Raw genomic sequence first — 19,207 nt, 5'->3', positions numbered from 1 at the left:
TGTGTTTTTCTGCAAAGGCTGATGTATTCTTCTGCGTTAAATTGACAGCATGGCTACGTACGTACGTGGAGATACCCACCCTACACCGGACCCTACGCTGTAGCTTGACGCAAACCTCTCAAAAAATGTAACTACACGTCGCTCGGCCGTGGCTTGGAACAGGGGAGACACTTTGTTTCTCTCACTATGACTCGAGTCACTACTCACTCTGAAGATAATCTCTCTCACACACACACACACACACACACACACACACACACACACACACACACCTTTTCTCTTAAAGAGATTGACGTACACACCAATGCACAAGTATAAACTTCAGGCCAGTTAAGTTGGCTACGGCGAAAGCTCTGTGCCTCCACAGACCCATAAATCAGACTTAACTACGTTCTCTTCGGTGAACATCAACAAACTTCGAGCTAGCGAGCTACACGCTAAAAATGTCAAGTTTTAAAGAACATTTAGATGGTGCAACAAGGCAGGCCTGCTTGGTTCTTTCAGGGAATGACTGTAAAGATTTACTAAGAATATGTTTAGGTCATTTCCTCTCTAACTGGGAGGTTTTGGGACTGATTGGTGAGATTGCTGTGGACGAAGTACACACGGAGATACACTGGTAAGAGATAATGAGGTTTAACCATGTATCGGCTAATTTTAATAGCTCACATTACTGTATTGTGTCAACAGTTAACTTCCTTTAATATTGGATGTGGCGTTTTCTTCTGCGGGGTGCAAATGTTCCACCAAAACAAGTTCCTTCCTGAGACTATTTAGCAGAGCCACCATCGCTGCGTCTGGAGCTTAGAGTCACCCAAGACCGTTGGGATTGGTTAAAGAAATGCAAAGAAACCAGAGTTTTTTTTAAATGAGAGGGGAAACGCCAGAGCAGGGGGAATGAGAGGGGGAAACGCCAGAGCAGGGGGAATGAGAGGGGGAAACGCCAGAGCAGGGGGAATGAGAAGGGGGAACGCCAGAGCAGGGGGAATGAGAGGGGGAAACGTAGCAGAAATGTTACACCAAAATGTGGCAATTTAAATGCAGCTTCAGTTGTTTTGTGTGAAATAAATGAACCATGAACAGCGTCAATATTCTTTATGTGCTTCTACACAGCGCTACAAGACAGAAATACAAAAATATATCACTGGATAAACATCCGATTTAGACACGTGAGATGATGCCGAGTATAAAACTGGATACAAAATGATAGAATCTGGTTCCCTTTGTATGCATCTGTGCGTTCATGGCTGCGCAGGGACAAACGTTGGGTTCTCAAAGTTGGTCTGGTCGTCGTTCTCAGCGAAGTCTTCGGGGTCCAGATCGGCCTCGAACATCCGTTGCAGCAGAGCGTCCACCGTCCGATATCCTGACGGGAAAACAAGCAGCGCAATCATCAAATCTGATAATCCATTTAATTATTATTATGATAATACTGCGATCAGCGGAGCACTCATCATTTCAGGCTCTATTCAGACACAAATTCAGGAATACAAAAGATATTTAAGTTAGTTTGAAAGTGGACATATTATGCTTTGTCGTATTTTCTGTTATATCTACAATGTTATAATGTTGGATTTTACTGTTAAAGGTTTACATTTATATAATGAGGTAAACGTATTTTAGAGAAATCCCTGTGAGCTAAAACGTTCAGATTTACAACTATTCTGAACGCTCCGGTTTCAACAGTTTTTTCTACTCTCGGCTAAGTGTTACGCAACTCTAAGCCGGCCTGCTCTGATTGGTCATCTGCTCCAAGTAGGCAGGACTGGAGTGGTTTTTTTAAGCCACGGCGGTGTTAACATTGTTCCATGTAACTACATGCTAATGGCAGTAAATAATATCACCTTTGCTGCTAGTGCTGTTGAATTATCCTCAATTCTGAGTCACATTACTCCTGAAACATTTTCTGTTAGTAGTATTTGGTTTAAAAGGCTTTATCTGCGATTTTTGATGGTAGAAAGTGCTGCTTCGTTCCATTACAATCTAACGTTAGCATACTGCTAACTATTAAGTAGCTGCATGCTAAAGCGACATAATCATAAGCGGCCAATGCTGGTCATTTCTCCCCAAATTCCGGTCACTTTACTGCTGGGACATGTCCGGTTGGGTAGTATTTTGTGTAGAAGCCTCAAAGTGAAGTGTTCTGAGACAAAAAAAGTTTTTATTAAAAAAAAATGTGTTTCCTGTCTAAAAAAAAAAAAAAAACCATAAGAGCTAGAACATTCATTCTTTTTGCAGCAGTAAAGCTAAGGCTCCAAAGGATCCAAAAGATTTCTAAATTTAGAAACATTAAGAAAATATCTCTCAACACTCCAAAAGTTATTTGAACTCTGAAAATGTTTTAGTTTCTGAGATATGCTCACGTTTATGATCAGAGGGTAAAGGCGTTTTCATAGTTTCATCTGCAATAGAAATGGAGTCACGCGGTTTTACATCTGACGTCACTTAAGGTGATGATGTCATCACGGGTGTAAAAACGCAATGACGTTAAAGACAGAAGTCTTAGCTTTCTGCTGCAGAATAAACAAATAAATAAAAGTCCAGTTGAAATGATTAGACCATTAAACACACAACTGGTTGGATCCTTTACACTTTCTACAATGTTTTAATACTTTAACTACATTTTCCTGATGATACTTACAGACTTTTACTGAAGTAACTTTTCAATGCAGGACTTTAACTTGTAAGAGAGTATTTTAACAGTGTGGTATCAGTACTTTTACTGAAGTAAACGATTTGAATACTTCGCCCACCGCTGGTGACTTGCTGCCTGCAGGACTGTTTTCTTACTTTTTGAAGCGATTTTAAACATCAGGGCGGGTTTGGTGTTCCCCGATTGGCCGGTTTCCAGGTCGTTGTCCATGGTTTCCATGGCGTTCACCAAATTATCCTCCAATTTCTCTCTGGTGGACAAATCAACACGGACCATCATCAAACACAAAAACATCAGTGTCATCAACAAAGAAATGAGCCCGTTATATATTTTGAGTCACAAAAGTTAATTCTAAGCTAAATGAAAGCTACACTTTTTAAATGAATACTTCATTTTATGGGTAATACATACCTATATATAATCCCAGCCCTCACGGTAATCTGGACACTGTGTCTACTAACAGTTTTTTCCAAGATTGATCCTGAATGATTTGCCCAAAATGTGTCAATCAAACGCTAGCATGTGTGTAAAACCCGCCCCCAGAGACAGATAAACCAATCAGGCTCATCTTTCCACGCATTAATATCTTAGGGACATTTTTGGGCTGCCCTTTCCCATCCCTGGATGATCTTTAAGTTCCTACTGCCTCAAAAAAGCCCAGAGCATAAAATACTTAACGATCCAAGAGCCATAATTGAACTATACGCCACTTTAGTTTTGAGTTTTAAGGATGATTAGTGCACTGAATGTCTTCTTTGTGTGGAAGTATGCCTGTGTTTTGTGTTGTAACAAATAACCTACCTCTTTATATATTTTTTATAGTGACTTTAGAGACTCTTTATATATATATATATATATATATATATATATATATATATATATTTATTTATTTATTTACCTGCTTTGCACTTTTATTGATGTTTTGCACTGAAAGGACTGCATTCAATTTCGTTGTACATGTACAATATGACAATAAAGACTATTCTATTCTTACAGTGCTGTGTTTGTCGGAAGTGTCTGTAATACAGCAAGTCTACGTTACGGCCCTTTAAATCATCAGTCAAATCTAATGTTTGTATAGTTGTGCATTCACAGTCGCTCTGGCATCTAAGAATTAGGAGACAGATTGTAAAATTTGGAAACACTCAGCAGTAATGTGAAGAGGGAGGGGAGGCACTTCAACAGTGCGGCGCTGCACTTCAAGTGACACAAGCGCTTGTGCTGGTTGAGATTGCTGTTAACAGCCTCGTTTCAATCAGGGGAAAAATGTCAAAAAGACAACAAAGTTTGCTTAACTTTTTCAAATACGCTGGCCAGTCGGATCCCAAACAAGCAAAAATCGTTTCTGCCGATCAAGAATGTGGAGACCACGGTGGGTTTTTTGGTTAATTTAATAGTCCGATGGATAATTGCTGCTTGTGAAAACGATTGTTGCAGTGTATTTTATTTTATTACATGTCGCACTGATGCAGTGCATGTTCTAAAAAAAAAAAAAAACATCGCCCTGATGTACACACAGCGTTGTTTAGGTGTTTTTAGTCAGAGAAGCTACGTAGGCAGGGTCATTTTGTTTGTTCCGTTACCTCCAACCCCCGTTTTAAGTCGCCGGATCCACCCCCCCTCTGCGCTCCGGGACCTCGCACTTTACAAATTAAGCACTGAGCATTTGTTATGGTCCTTTAAATCCTGAGTTAAATATGTTTGTGTAACTTTAAATCATGAGTTAATGTAATGTTTGTGTAACTTTAAATCCTGAGTATAATGTAATGTTTGTGTGACTCACTGTGCCACAGCCAGCTCCAGCTCCTCGATCTTCCTCTCCAGAGACGTCTGCAAGTCACTCTTTTCCACCGAGTACTCCACGAAGAACGCCTCCAGCACAAACGCCACAAAGATGCTAAAAAACAGGAAGTCATTTTTGTGTTACGCCTTCATTTGTCTTGACGTGTTAGCAGACAACCATCACTGAATAACTTTGATACTGTAGAAAAGTTCAAAACAAGTTCTGCAGCCTCTCTGTCTAAATCCTCTCTCTCTAATTTACACACGGTACGTTCCGACAAAATCAAACATGTTTAATATTATCCTAAGTTTGAAGTAGTAGTAGTAGTACGATCTTCTGCCTTGTGAGTCAGAGATATTATGACAGATGGTCTTTAGATGTGAGATGGTGTGAGATGTTTCAGAGTCTGCTGGCGTTAGCGTCTTACTTGATGATGACGATGACGACCATGATGTGGAACACGATGAAGAAGAGCCGGGCGGACGCGTGGGTGACGGTGGCGAAGCCGCTGCTGAGCAGTGGAGTCCCATTAAGAAATCACAGACTTTCACTTCAGAATCAATCTGAACTTTTTCTCTCTCTAGGTATTACAAGGATATCGTACCCTTGCAAAATATTGAATTTCTTTTCTGGCAAAATCTATATTTTTTGAATGTTATCAAAATATTTAACTTTTTTTCTCAAAATATTAAACCAATAAGATGCTGACAGTGAGGCGTTCTGGTGAAGCGTTGAACGTTCAGTGAGGCATGTAGCACTGAGGTAAAGAACGTTTTAAAAAGTTAAAAAAGCGACAAAAACTTTTTTAAAAAGCTGCAAAATTGTGGAAGAAAGACAAAAACGGCACAAATAAACCTAGGAAAAAATCCACAAAAACTATGAAAAAGGCCACACAAACATAATTTAGCGTTCAGGAGCAGCGTTGAGATAAAGGATATCGTGTCACTGGCAAAATATTGAACTTTTTTCTCTGTAAATATTGAAATGTTTTGTCTGTAAATATTGAACTTGTTTCTCTAAATGTAAAAGGATATCGTGCCACTGGTTGACCACGGTGAGCTCCAGCAGCAGGACGAAGGACGACACCACGTTGTTGAAGTTGTTCTTGCAGTAGTTGAGTTGTGCGAAGTCGCTTCCATTTAGCAGCGGATTTCCACAGAACGCCTTCTCCGGGTCGCTGGAGTCCTCCGCGTAAAACTTCACCTTCCCTTTGAACAGCTCCATGCCCACCATGGCGAAGATGTAGTACACCACCTGAGGGCAGACCGGTCAGAGACAGCGCCGCCAACAGGAGACTCTCGCAACGCAACAACATGGGCGACTGTTAGGCTTTTGGGGGGAAAAGTAGCTTCAGTTTTCAAAACTGCAGTTGCAGGACCTCCTTTTTATCTCAAGGAGGACTCATGGGGCAGATAGAAGTGTGTGTATATATATATATATATATATATATATATATATATATATATATATATATATATATATATATATATATATATATATATATATATATTAGGCCTGCAGCGACGCGTCGATGACGTCGACGCATCGACGTCAAAATTACGTCGACGTCGTATTTTTGTGTCGACGCTTCGCCACACACACATGTGGGAGACCAAAACATTGCAGGAAACAGCAACCTCCTCACAGAATTCCCAACAAAGCCCTGCAAAAAGCCCCATGAAAAGAAAAAGTCCTAAAAACACAGCTCGCCCTTAATCATCGAGGGTATGGGAATACTTAAAATATAGTCCCAAGTACTAACGTTAGCTAAATTAATTTCATGTTTGTGTAGTGTGTTGTGTAGCCTGCGCACTTAGGTGGTGCTAGCTAACTATCTTAGCTCTCCGTGCAGTTTGTTCGTGCTAGGTTAGTAGTTAACGTTAACGTTAGCTAGCTACTGGCGCCTAGACAGCTGTGTTTAGCTAACGTTAGTTATCATCTAATGTTGGCTTGAATAGTAGCTAGCTTACAGCTGCAGAACACAGCTATCTATAGTAGCTAACGTTAGCTAACGTGAACGTTAGCTACTAACCTAGCACGAACAAACTGCACAGAGAGCTAAGATGTGTTGGTTAGCCTAGCACCACCAAAGTGCACAGCTGCATTAGCATGTAAACCTACAGAATAGCAGTTAAGAGAGTGAATTTGATTATGCATCAGGTTTTATGTTGGGACTGTTATGTTGTGTTAAACAATCCAAGGAATGTCTGTACTGTTCACTGCAGTGTTTTTCTTTTTTGCACTACAACTTGATTTTTTTGAACAAGAGCGTTATGTTGGTACTGTAAAAGAGTAAACAGGCTGGCCTTTCATTTTGTATAAAAGTAAAATAATTATTTTATTTTGTGTAAAGCAGAAGATTTTTTGCTGTGCAAAATTGTTTAATAAAATATATTATTAAGAATTTTTTGGTATATATTTGAGATACATTATGGTTTTTATTAATCGAGCAACAGAAAAATAATCGTTATATTAATCGTCCAATTAGTCGTTAGATTAGTCGACTAATCGATAAAATAATCGCCCGATTAATCGTTTAATAAATAATCGTTTACCCCCAGCTCTAATATATATATTATATATATATATATAATATATTATATAATATATATATATATATATATATATATATATATATATATATATATATATATATATATATATAATATATATATATATATATATAGTATAGAGTTTTGGGGGGGAATTTAAAAACTTTTAGACAATTGACAAGTCTGCTACTTACAATAATCAGCTGTCCAAATGTGAGAATGGCCGGTCCGATCCGGATCAGAGTGTTGATGATTGTACGAAACCTAACAGGGAACAGGAGACAGAGTGGTGATCCATACAGTAACTCAGACTGCTGACTGCCTGTTGACTTTTGCTGCCTGGCTGCAGACTTTGTCTTAGTTTCTTTGCTTGCTGTCTTTATCTGATGTGTTGTGTCTGTTACTTGTTGTTGTGCATTGTGTCTCTCTGAGTATGTTGCTTTTAGTCTTTGTATGTTGCTTTTACATGCTGACTGTAATAATTCATTTTTATTGTATTTCATTTTGTTGGGTTGCCATTCTAAAACTGGCCAGGGACAACAGATGAAAATTAGCCTGCTGAGCTAACTCTGGCTCATTTACAGTTACTTTGCTCTCTGTCAAATACACATATAAATGAAATTAAATAACAAGGTGTCCTTCTGTCTAAAAGTTATGCAGAACATTTCCTTTATCTCATCTGAGTCCACCCCATAATTACAACGGCTTACTGCAGGTTTTTATATAATACCTCAGTGAAACGTGCAGTTAGAGATCCGTTTCCTGCAGGTTATTTGATAAAATGTGGGTGAAACGTGCAGTTAGAGATCAAACCTTTTGATGCTGTCCACCACCCGGATCAGCCGGAGAACTCGCAGGATGAAGACGATGTCCAGGATCTGACGGCTGGTGTAATTCCCCGCTACAACAGACAGACAGACATATCTTTACCGTCCCAGAAGGGAAATCTGTTCCCACATGCTCATGTCTCACATGAAAAACACTTATACAGTTAGTCTCATATGTCCAGCTCTATCTCCTCAGCGCTGTGGAGGAAGGTCTGGCTACACCACAGATACATTATGGGATAGGAGAAAAAGAAAAAAAAACACTGGGTTATTGGCATTTCTTTAAACCAATCCCAACGGTCTCGGGCGACGCTAAGCTCCGGACGCAGCGACGGTGGCTCTGCTAAATAGTCTCAGGAAGGAACTTCTTTTGGTGGAACATTTGCACCCCGCCAATGGCGGATCTACATTTTTTTACATGGGGTGGCAAAGGGGTAGCGAGAGATCTTGGCAGGGTGGCAGGGGAAGACGGTACATGGGAACCCCCATATGTAAACGTACTGCTGTGCCCTAGTATGCCTCGCAACACACTTCTACGCCCGGAACTGCTACAACTATTATTTCTATTATTATTAGTTCCATTATCTTTGTTGTTACTATAATTGCCACCGTTCATCATACCAAGTGCTATAATTATTATGAATCATAATTCTCTACATCTGTATATCTGTATCCGACTCAAATGCTTGCTCTTGGGGGAATTGTTGGGCCTCTATAAATTATAGAGTGTGGTCTAGACCTACTCTATCTGTAAAGTGTCTTGAGAAGACTGAACTCTTGTTACGATTTGATACTATAAATAAAACTGAATTTAGCTGAAATTGAATTAAATGGCTGGATCATATTTACTGATACAGACAAATGGAAATGGAAACAGACAGAGAGCAGAGGGAAACGTACTTCCGTGGATCCAGTTTACATATTTGATGCTACAAAAAACGGGTTGAAATGGGTTCATTGACCAGGCTCGTGTTTTTGGTCCGTTTGCAACCAATGAACTGATGTTTAGAGCCATCACAATGTGGAATAGCTTGCCTATCATAACTATCATAGTGGAGGCACCCAGTGAGGCCAGTTTTAAAATACTACTTAGAAAACACTTCAGAAATAACTAAACATGATTTCATCCAACTATGATGGACTGGACTTGTCAGAATGGGATGTTATTCTATTTAACAGAACTTTACGAAACATCACACAGCGGTATTATTTTACTTGCACAATGTAGGCCCTATTTTAATGATCTAAGCACATGGCTTAGATCAGCGCCTGGCGCAGCTGCGTTTAGGGTGTGTCCAAATCCACTTTTGCTAGTTTGACGGTGGAAAAAAGGGTCCGTGCACAGGGCGCATGGTTCAAAAGGGTTGTACTTAGTGTCTTCATTAATCAGAGGTGTGTTTTGGGCGTAACATGCAATCAACCAATCAGAGATCATCTCCCATTCCCTTTAAAAGCCAGGCGCGTTTGGACCTTGGAGCATTGCTATTATGATGGAGGATTTACACCGTAATATTTTTATTAGTAATCTTCTGCATGTGTGTGTGCTGCTGTGCGTCCCTGTGTGTGTAACAAGCATAGTGTGCACGAGCCTAGGAGCATTTTACTAATGCTCTGTTAAAATAACAATGAAATGCTGCGTTATTGACTTTAGACCAGGATTTTGTTGGTCAATGGTGCCATCATCAAGATAGCAATACTCCCAGAATGCACCTGAACACACCTCCCTGTAAGACCAGCACGCCCAGAATGCACCTGAACACACCTCCCTGTAAGACCAGTACGCCCAGAATGCACCTGAACACACCTCCCTGTAAGACCAGCACGCCCAGAATGCACCTGAACACACCTCCCTGTAAGACCAGCACACCCAGAATGCACCTGAACACACCTCCCTGTAAGACCAGCACACCCATGGGCACACAGATGGGTGCAGGTAGATTTGCTATTTAAACGACGCGGGTGCTGGACAGGAAATTGACAACTGCGTCGGTCTAAGACTGTCAAAGACCGTTGCGTCAGGCTTTGCGCCGGGTGCAAGATAGGAGCCTGCATCATTTTTTAAATGTATGTAAAATTGTATGTTGTACATTGTTAGCAGCTAACGGGTATCTGAATAAAAGAATAAAGAATAACGTGAGCGCCGTAAACTCTCGCAGATGTAACAGAGAGAAACTGACGCCAGAGAATGGATGCTGGTTTGACAAACAACTTCACTAATTAATTGATCATTACTGTATTTTACTGTCGATCAATCAACTAATTGTTTCAGCACTGCATTGAACCTTTGTGATTCTGTGAGTCGGTATTTCACACGTTCAAAACGGAAAGGAAACAAACTTACTCGACATGACGGCAGAGTTGACGATGGTGGCGAGGAGAGCCGAGACGACGATGATGGTGTCGAACCTGAAAACACAAACCACACGTCAGAGAACGAGCACTGCGGCGGTGACGGTACTAAAAGCAAACCGAGCGCTAGCAGCGGTGTGAATGAAGCTGAAGGTTTCAAACGATGTCGCTCTGACGTCACCAACATCTTCAATGACAAAAAAACATCATCCTGGATGGAATAATAGATCCGATATAAAATATATATCCAAAAAAGCAACATTAAGTCTAAAAAAAAAAGAGACAAAAAAATGTCAAAAGGGCGACAAAACATTGAAAAAAAGGACTATTGAAAAAACACCAAAAAAGCCGTCAAAATCGTCCGTTCAAATGTGAAGAAAAAAAACCTGACGACAAAAATGTTGGAAAGAAAAAAACTAAACTTACTACAAAGCCAGAAAAACATTGAATAAACGGAACAAAAAGGTCTAAAAAAAAAAAAAAGCAAAAAAAACCCCAAACAAAAACATAGAAAAGGACAAAAGCATAAAAAATTATGAAAATGTGACAAAAATATCAAAAAAGGCGACAGATACTTCAAAAAAATATAGCGTCTAAAGCTTTAGCTAAAGCTGTCTGCTCCCTGATTTCACTTTAAAGATACTTCAGGAGTCCCGCTGGACGCCCCCTGATTTACATAAAGTCGCCTGGATTCAACTTTATGGAAATGAGGAGCGGGAAACTCAGGGCCCCGCTTCTCCAAAGTCCCTGTGACACTCCCAGAATGCATTGCAATGCTGCTCACATCAGCCTGTTCTCATGAACCATTCCTTCAAAAAGCTACGAAAAGTTAAGCACTGTAATTCACAACTTAGAATAATAATCTGAGTCTGTCAGCGGCAAAAACAGAACTTTCAGTGGATGCTAACTGATGCTGAACATTAGTCCTGTAGGGTTACTTTACAGCCCTGTTCACGGCTGCTGTTACAGCGGTCTGGCTCAATACTGGACCAGTTTCAAAGATTGTTGTTCCCAGTCACTAAGACACAAAAACATAGGAAAAAAGGGTCCATGTTGAAAAAACCTCAAGTTACCCTTAAAGGAACACCCGACTTATTGGGACTTTGTCTTATTTCCCGTATCCCCGAGTTAGATAAGTCCATACATACCCTTCTCATCTCTGTGCATGTCGTAACTCTGTCTGACAGCCCCACCACTAGCCTAGCTTAGCACAGATCCTGGAGGTAACCAGCTCCATCTAGCCTAGCTTAGCACAGATCCTGGAGGTAACCGGCTCCATCTAGCCTAGCTTAGCACAGATCCTGGAGGTAACCAGCTCCATCTAGCCTAGCTTAGCACAGATCCTGGAGGTAACCGGCTCCATCTAGCCTAGCTTAGCACAGATCCTGGAGGTAACTGGCTCCATCTAGTCTAGCTTAGCACAGATCCTGGAGGTAACTGGCTCCATCTAGCCTACTGCTCCCAATAAGTGACAAAATAACGCCAACATGTTCCTATTTACATGTTGTGATTTGTAGAGTCACAGCCTGTACAAATAACAAGGTCACATGACACACAGCCATCTTCTAAACGTATATAAACTGGGAACTATATTCTCAGAAGGCGAAGCACTGCTACTTCTGCTACTTGGGCGGAGTGATTTGTTCACAGCACCTGAGAAGCCCCGTGGCGAGGAGCAGAGAGTAGTAACCGTGCTTTTCAGGCATTGCGCTAATCACTCCGCCCAAGTAGCAGTGCAGACAAAGTCCCAATAATTCGGCGTGTTCCTTTAAAGTGCTTTGTGGTCCTTCTGTAAGTAATTTTGGGCTACAATGGTTCTGGAGAAAGCTTCAAGCAGCGATACCACAGGCCAAGCAATCAGCCTCTTCCAAACAGGCGCTGCACTAGTGATAAAAAAGCCGCCTGAAGCATCGGTAAGCTGGTCCAAGCGCTTACAAAAGCAGCAGATGACGAAAGTCAAACGTGTGTCACATACCTCGTGCTTATTATCTGGCCCGTAGATAGGCTGTGTGAGATGGACGTGACACAGCTCTTTGATATTAGATTTTTGGAAATGATTGCATTGTTAGTTTTATCAGTGAATGTTTCCTCTCATATCGGAGGACATTCTGCCAAACACTGAGTTTCAAACACAAACAGTTTCAAACAACTGAAATACACAGTATATTACTTTGTACCAAGTCATACACATCGATCAGTGTTTCCCAAAGTCCCAAGATGATGTCCTTGAATGCCTTGTTTTGTCCACAACTCAAAAATATGCAGTTTACTGTCACAGAGGAGAGAAGAAACTAGAAAATATTCACATTTAACAAGCTGATGTCAGAGAACTTGCACTGTTTTTTCATAAAAAATGACTCAAACCGATCAAAATAGTTGCCGATTAATGTAATAGCTGACAACTAATCCATTAATCTTCGCAGCTCGTCTGAATCCAGAATCCTTTGCAATACAACACTACTAAACTCTTGTATCAGACACTCTTGTATGTATAATTGTATCAGACAGCAACAGTAAAGGTCCTTACACGCTGACTTTTTGTATGCGTTTTTTTTAATTTGTCATACTAAAGAGTCTGATGTGTATTAATTAATCCGTTGCAAAGGCTGTGTCCTCGATGGCATGGCTGGTTGTTATCAGCTAGCTAGGTGTGCATGTACGTAGGGGGGCTGTGTCCTAACATGAACAGTTACTTGACATCAGCCAGCAACAGGGGAACTCCACAGACAAACTGTACGGTGTTATTCTAACAGCTTCCTTAGTTGTACTTTTCATCGTTGTACGTCAGCGACACAAGCAATACCGTGTTCGCTATTAAAACGTTTGCATAGTTGTTCTGTCTGAAGCCTACATGCAGTTACACATAAAATTTCTCGTGTCTTCAGTCTTTCAGTCTTCTCGTGTAGCCAGGGTGTGCCTTCTCTCGCGTGGGCGGGATGCGTCCTCTTGCATTTGGCACTGCAGCAAACGTTACCTAAAGGAGTTGCACTTCCCTCGCTCTCTGTCTCCATCACAACACTGTCGCTCTCCTTTTCTGTCTGCATTCTCTCATCTTCCCCCCTTCCATTCCCCTCTTGAATATTACCATTTCACCCATCCGAGTTATGAAATGATACATGTTGCACTCTGCAAGGGTCTTTCTGCATTTCTGGATTCTCCTTGTCAAAAAAAAAAAAAAATGGAACTCGTTCTGGACTTTTTCAGTGTGTGAACATGATTGGCAAAACGTGAGGTCATATTGGTTATTCAACGTGCAACGACGATCATTTAGGACTCAGTGTTAGGACGGCGTGCGTGCTCACCAGTTCCAGAAGCTGTGTCGGGAGAAGAACGCTCGGGGCTCAAACACGTAGAGCTTCAGCAGGATCTCCAGCAGGTACAGAGCCAGGAAAGCCCACTCCGAGTTAGCGATCAGCGGATTCTCCTCGTCCAGACCGATGAACACGGCGTTCACCAGGATGATCAGGTCGTACACGATCACAAAGGCCCTGAGACACAAAACACACACACACACACACACACAGTTTGTGAGAATTTATGACAACAGAGATAAACAATTTTGCTGATTTCACATATCTCCGCAATTCTAATAAACTGCCATTTGTCTACCCGGAAGTGAGTGTCTGTGTGAGTGTGAGTGTGTGTGTGTGTGTGTGTGTGTGTGTGTGTGTGTGTGTCTCTATCTGTCTCACCGGTGTTGGACCAATCGGCAGAGGAGGCGGCTTGGGGCCGACAGGTAGAGGGCGGGGCACAGACCGTGGAGTGGGTGTGGCCTCGACTTGAGCGTGATCACCTCGATGTTCAGCAGGTCGGCCATCTGGACGAACGCCACCTTCCCTGAGATAAAAAAAACAACCATGTAAATGTTATTACAGCTTCTTTCTAATTATTCTTTCTGTACAGTAAGAGAGGGAGGCATTGTGCACTGCTGTGTCTTTTCGGATGCTGCCACTAGAGGGCAGCATGTTATTATGCATGTAGCTTACACTGTGATCCAGGGTCAGGCTCGGCCAGCGCTGGAAGGTAACGGAGTACATTTACTGTACAAGTACTGTACTTGAGTCCAAATGTTGAGGTACTTGTACTTTACTGAGTCTTTTCTTTTCATACCACTTTCTACTTCTACTCCGCTACATTTCAGAGGGAAATATTGTACTTTTTACTCCACTACATTCATCTGTTACAGCTTTAGTTACTAGTTACTTTAGTTACTCCGCTACATTCACCTGTTATAATAGTTACTCCACTACATTCATCTGTTACAGCTTTAGTTACTAGTTACTTTAGTTACTCCGCTACATTCATCTGTTACAGCTTTAGTTACTAGTTACTTTAGTTAATCCGCTACATTTACTAGTTACTTTAGTTACTAGTTACTTTAGTTACTCCGCTACATTCATCTGTTACAGCTTTAGTTACTAGTTACTTTAGTTACTACACTACATTCATCTGTTACAGCTTTAGTTACTAGTTACTTTACACATTAAGATTACTACACACTAAACACATGTAGTTTATAAAATCTGATGTTTGATTCTAAAGTAAACTAGCCGACAATATAACGTCTACAAGTCCAGTTGAAATGATTAGACCATTAAACACACAGCTGGTTGGATCCTTTACACTTTCTACTATGGGAGGATTTTTCGGAGGCTTTCCAGATGCTGGTATCTGAATTGGAACATCTCCAACATCTCTTATGTGACGTCCTGTTGCGTTCTTTAACCCCCCTTTCTTTCCATTTTATTTCTATGGTAAATACACTAGTACAGGAGTACTTGGACACACTTGAACACATTAGATAACTGGATATGAAGTGTGTTAAAAGAAAATGAAAAGCAGAAGTATTAATGTGGAAGAGACGAGGTCTGGCTGCATGTGGTATCAGTTTGTTCCTCTGAACGAAGGTGAACTGGATGATGAAGCAGTTTGACTTACAGTCAGACGTGGAAGATGAGCGCGCAGATAGTGACTCAGCAGAGCTGTGGTCGGCCTGCTGTGACGCGGCAGAACGGGGCGGTCGGTCTGAGGCCGAGCTGTGTCACCTCTCCACTCACTCTAACCCTCTGAACTCTTGTGATAGAAACGGTTCTGCTTACTGCGATGTCCCGTTGTATGTTGTCTGTTGGTTTCTGAACTGTGTCATGATGACCTGCACTTCTTACTGCAAAGCATCACACTGACCTACGGGTACAAATAACCTGACCTAAACCTGAGAGAAGAAAAGGGTCGAAAACTAAACAAACGTGTTTGTGTTTGGTGTGCGCTTGTGTGCGTATCTGCGTGCCAGCTAGTGTATATGTGCATGCGCATGTGCATGTGCATGCTTGTATTTGCGTGTTTGTGCGTGCATGTGTGTGGGCGCACGTGCATATGTGCATGTGTGTGCTTAATGTGTGTGTGCTATTTGTATGTGCATGTGTATGTGCGTGTGTGTGTGTGTGTGTGTGTGCATGTGTGTCTGCATGTGTGTGTGTATGTGCGCATGTGCATGCATGTGCTTGTGTGTGTGCTATTTGTATGTGCATCTGTGTGTGTGTGCTATTTGTGTGTGTGCGTGTGTGTGTGCATGTGTGTAAGTGCACGTGTGTGTGTGCGTGCGACCCACCGATGCAGCCCTGGTTGTTGTCGTCGGCGACGCTCCACAGCAGCTCCCGGTGTGCGTTCCTGATGTCGGGCTGGACCAATCGGATCAGCTGGTTCCAGTTGTGGTGAGTCACCACGGGCTCGCCGCCCCCCTCCCTCTGCTCCTGCAGCACGCCGAACGCTTGCACCATCTTGTGCCTTTTGGCCCTCACCAGCTGCCGTACCTCCTCCTGGCGGAGCGAGGGAACTGGTTTTAGTACCTTAAACACGACGTTTACATTTTCCAGACTAAAGACTCTCCGTGGGACTGTCGGGCCGCTGTACCTTCAGATACTTCTTGTAGTTGTTGTAGACGACGGCCAAGAAGACGGACATGAAGATGTAGGTGTTGATGAGGATGTACAGGATGAAGAAGATGGCGAAGACGTAGCTGTTGTTGTACGCCGGCATCCTGAAAACAGAACAGGCAGATAAACAGGTCACGTCTTTTCTGTGGAAGCTACTGACGGCAGACGCATCAATGTGTCGATGAACACAGGAAATAAATATACAAAACTTCATAATTCTTTCATAACCCTGGACTCTATGTCTCCATGTTTCTGTGTCTGAGTGTCTGATGGGAACAACAATCTCTGAAACTGGTCCAGTATTAAACAAGAACCAAGCTGTAATGTAACCCTACAGGACCAATGTTCAGCAGCAGTTAGCGGACCAGACTCCATGTAAATAATCAGTACTTTTATCATGGTAAAAACACACTTCATTCAAAGTGGACAGAAACTAAATAAAACTATCAAAAGCCGTCTTGGTTCATCTTTCCACTGTTCCAACAATCACCACTCTGGTTTGGTTGAAATAAACCCTTAATTCACCCATTTACATGTGGAGATATGCTGGCTCTATACACGCTAAAAGTCCTGATTATTTACATGGAGTCTGGTGGAGATATGCTGGCTCTATACACGCTAAAAGTCCTGATTATTTACATGGAGTCTGGTGGAGATATGCTGGCTCTATACACGCTAAAAGTCCTGATTATTTACATGAAGTCTGGTGGAGATATGCTGGCTCTATACACGCTAAAAGTCCTGATTATTTACATGGAGTCTGGTGTAGTTTGATGATTTCGGGGCTGTTTCATGTTAAACTAAAAGGATCTTCCTCTTTAACTAAAAGGTCTATCTCTGTAGGGATCCATCCCATAATGTTGTCAGACACTTAGAATAATAATCTGAGTCTGTCAGCGGCAATAACACTGGACCAATTATAATAATGTTAAAAGTTCAACTTCCCTATCTTTTCATCAGGAAGAACATTGTTACTTCCATAAAGGAGAACTAATATGGGACTTGCTAATGACTTATTTAAAAAAAAAAAAATCAAACTCAGCAGTCTGAAATATCCTGTATTTTATACACTATTATGGGTAAAGATCCAGAACCCCGTGATCCTACATTTCCCACAATGCAACACAACAGCATCCTTCATTAGACCCTCCCTGTTTGACACCTCCACCTTGTAATGCAGGCTTTCTGTTAAGAATGTGCAGTCTCCAAGCTTAAACTGAAATACATGTTCACATCAAGCTCATTCTCTTTAGACAGCTCTGTTTGCGTCCTCTTCATGACGAGTTAACCAACCTTGCTCTGTAAAATCCCCCTTTATTTACAGTGTGTACATGTTGTGCGTGATTGATAACCGAGGCTGAAGGTCTTACATGACGTCGGGGCTGTTGGCCGTGGTGACCAGGACGTACAGGTCGAAGAGGATCTGCAGGTAGTTGGTGAAGTACGGAGATCCGTCGATGGTCTTCAGACCTCTGCACGGGAAAAACACACAACACACAATCTGTCCTTTTCATATTCTGGTTTCCTTTTAGACACACAGACACACACAGACACACAATCACGGTCTCACCGTTTGCCCAGCAGTTTGAGCGCCATGAGGGAGAAGATGAGGAGGCTGAACATGAACAGCAGGAAGACGTAGAAGATCTGAGGCAGAGCGTTCCGGATGCTTCTGAACGCTCGGCGGAGCTGAACACAAACAAACACACAGACAGAGATAGTTTGTGTTTATTACACACACACACACACACACACACACACACACAGACACACACACAGACACAAACAGACACACAGAGACACACAAACACAGACACACATACCGACACAAACAGACACACACACACACAAACCGGCACACACAGGCACAAACACAGACACAAACACACATACACACAAACACATACCGACACAAACAGAGACACACACATAGACAGACAGGCACAAACACACAGACACACACAAACATATACCGACACAAACAGAGACACACAGGCACAAAGACAGACACACACACACACACAAACACAAACAGACACACAGGCACAAAGACAGACACACACACACACACACACACACACACACACACGATGCGTTCAGGCGCCATCGGCTCACAAAGCCAAACATTTGCAGCAGGGAGTGTAAACAGCTGAGATTACACAGATAAAATACCACTACATGTTCATCCTCAGGGTTGGAAGGAACTAGTTCCATGTAACTAGTTACGTCATTTCATTACAAAATAAAGGTAACCGTAATCCGTTCGTGATCGGGAAAATATGTGTCATTAAATCCTGGTTACCTTTGAACATGTTCATGGTTCCATTGGACGTTACATGTGAATATTTTCTGTAAAACGCTGGGCTCTACTACGTTAAATGATTGAATAATATCAGTTTTGGCGCTTTGCATGTTTTTCACGTGCACCATGTCTTCTTTTGCCGTTTCCAGCCACGGCCGTTCAGCAAAGATCGATGCTGTTGGGATGCTTCCGATTGGTTTTAAATGTTAAATGACCTCTCCAGCTGTCTGAGAGCTGCCACTGATACGGATAACAATGCGTTTCAGTGATGAAAATGTAAAAAAAAACATTTCATACATAAATCTTCTTGCAAAGAATTTAAAAAGCCTTTATTAAATATTTTATACAAAATCTTAGCACATTAAATATAGAACTTGTCTGCCTGTCAGGTGTTTGCTAAAGCTCTATATAAGACGAAGGTTTCCTCGCTGCTGTCGCACCTGTAAAGTTTCCTGACATAACTCCTGTTCTTTTGACACTATAAATAGGAATAGACCCATTATCGGCCCTGGCTGATTATAAGAGCTCCTGCACACTGGCTGCGTGGCTTGTCCGTTTTTATTTGGGCTCCCATGGTAACAGGTTAGAGCGTGCACACTGCCTGCGTGACACACACGTCTCAGAAAACGCGTGCATGCTAGAAATAGGACCAACGCCTATTTGTCACGCCACACGCCAGCGTGTTGGAAGCATTTCCAGACAACACAGAATAGGAAAAGATGTTTATATGTCATTTAATAAATGACATGTTGATGTTTGAAAGTCTCGAGGTTTTGACATGAATGCAGATATAAATGTCATTTAAAAA

At 41.8% G+C, this 19,207-nt stretch overlaps 1 protein-coding gene across 1 annotated transcript in view; it reads right to left on the bottom strand.

The window, feature by feature from the left end:
* Window positions 1-1,078: 1,078 nt before the first annotated feature.
* tpcn3 (two pore segment channel 3) overlaps window positions 1,079-19,207 on the bottom strand; it is a 28,409-nt gene continuing 10,280 nt past the window's right edge. Inside the window, exons 6-19 of the mRNA XM_031297144.2 lie at window positions 17,668-17,786; window positions 17,468-17,569; window positions 16,075-16,201; window positions 15,773-15,980; window positions 13,857-14,001; window positions 13,467-13,652; window positions 10,157-10,221; window positions 7,802-7,889; window positions 7,183-7,252; window positions 5,471-5,690; window positions 4,864-4,954; window positions 4,437-4,550; window positions 2,791-2,903; window positions 1,079-1,366 (exon numbers count right to left, since the gene is read on the bottom strand). Of these exons, the coding sequence (XP_031153004.1) occupies window positions 1,242-1,366; window positions 2,791-2,903; window positions 4,437-4,550; window positions 4,864-4,954; window positions 5,471-5,690; window positions 7,183-7,252; window positions 7,802-7,889; window positions 10,157-10,221; window positions 13,467-13,652; window positions 13,857-14,001; window positions 15,773-15,980; window positions 16,075-16,201; window positions 17,468-17,569; window positions 17,668-17,786 (1,773 nt within the window). The 3' untranslated portion in view covers window positions 1,079-1,241. The remainder of the gene's footprint in view (window positions 1,367-2,790; window positions 2,904-4,436; window positions 4,551-4,863; window positions 4,955-5,470; window positions 5,691-7,182; window positions 7,253-7,801; window positions 7,890-10,156; window positions 10,222-13,466; window positions 13,653-13,856; window positions 14,002-15,772; window positions 15,981-16,074; window positions 16,202-17,467; window positions 17,570-17,667; window positions 17,787-19,207) is intronic.

Source organism: Sander lucioperca, chromosome 4 (assembly GCF_008315115.2).
Source record: "Sander lucioperca isolate FBNREF2018 chromosome 4, SLUC_FBN_1.2, whole genome shotgun sequence".
Lineage (NCBI taxonomy): Eukaryota > Metazoa > Chordata > Actinopteri > Perciformes > Percidae > Sander > Sander lucioperca.
Note: the sequence above shows the minus strand (reverse complement) of the source record. Positions and strands in the feature narration are given on the sequence as shown.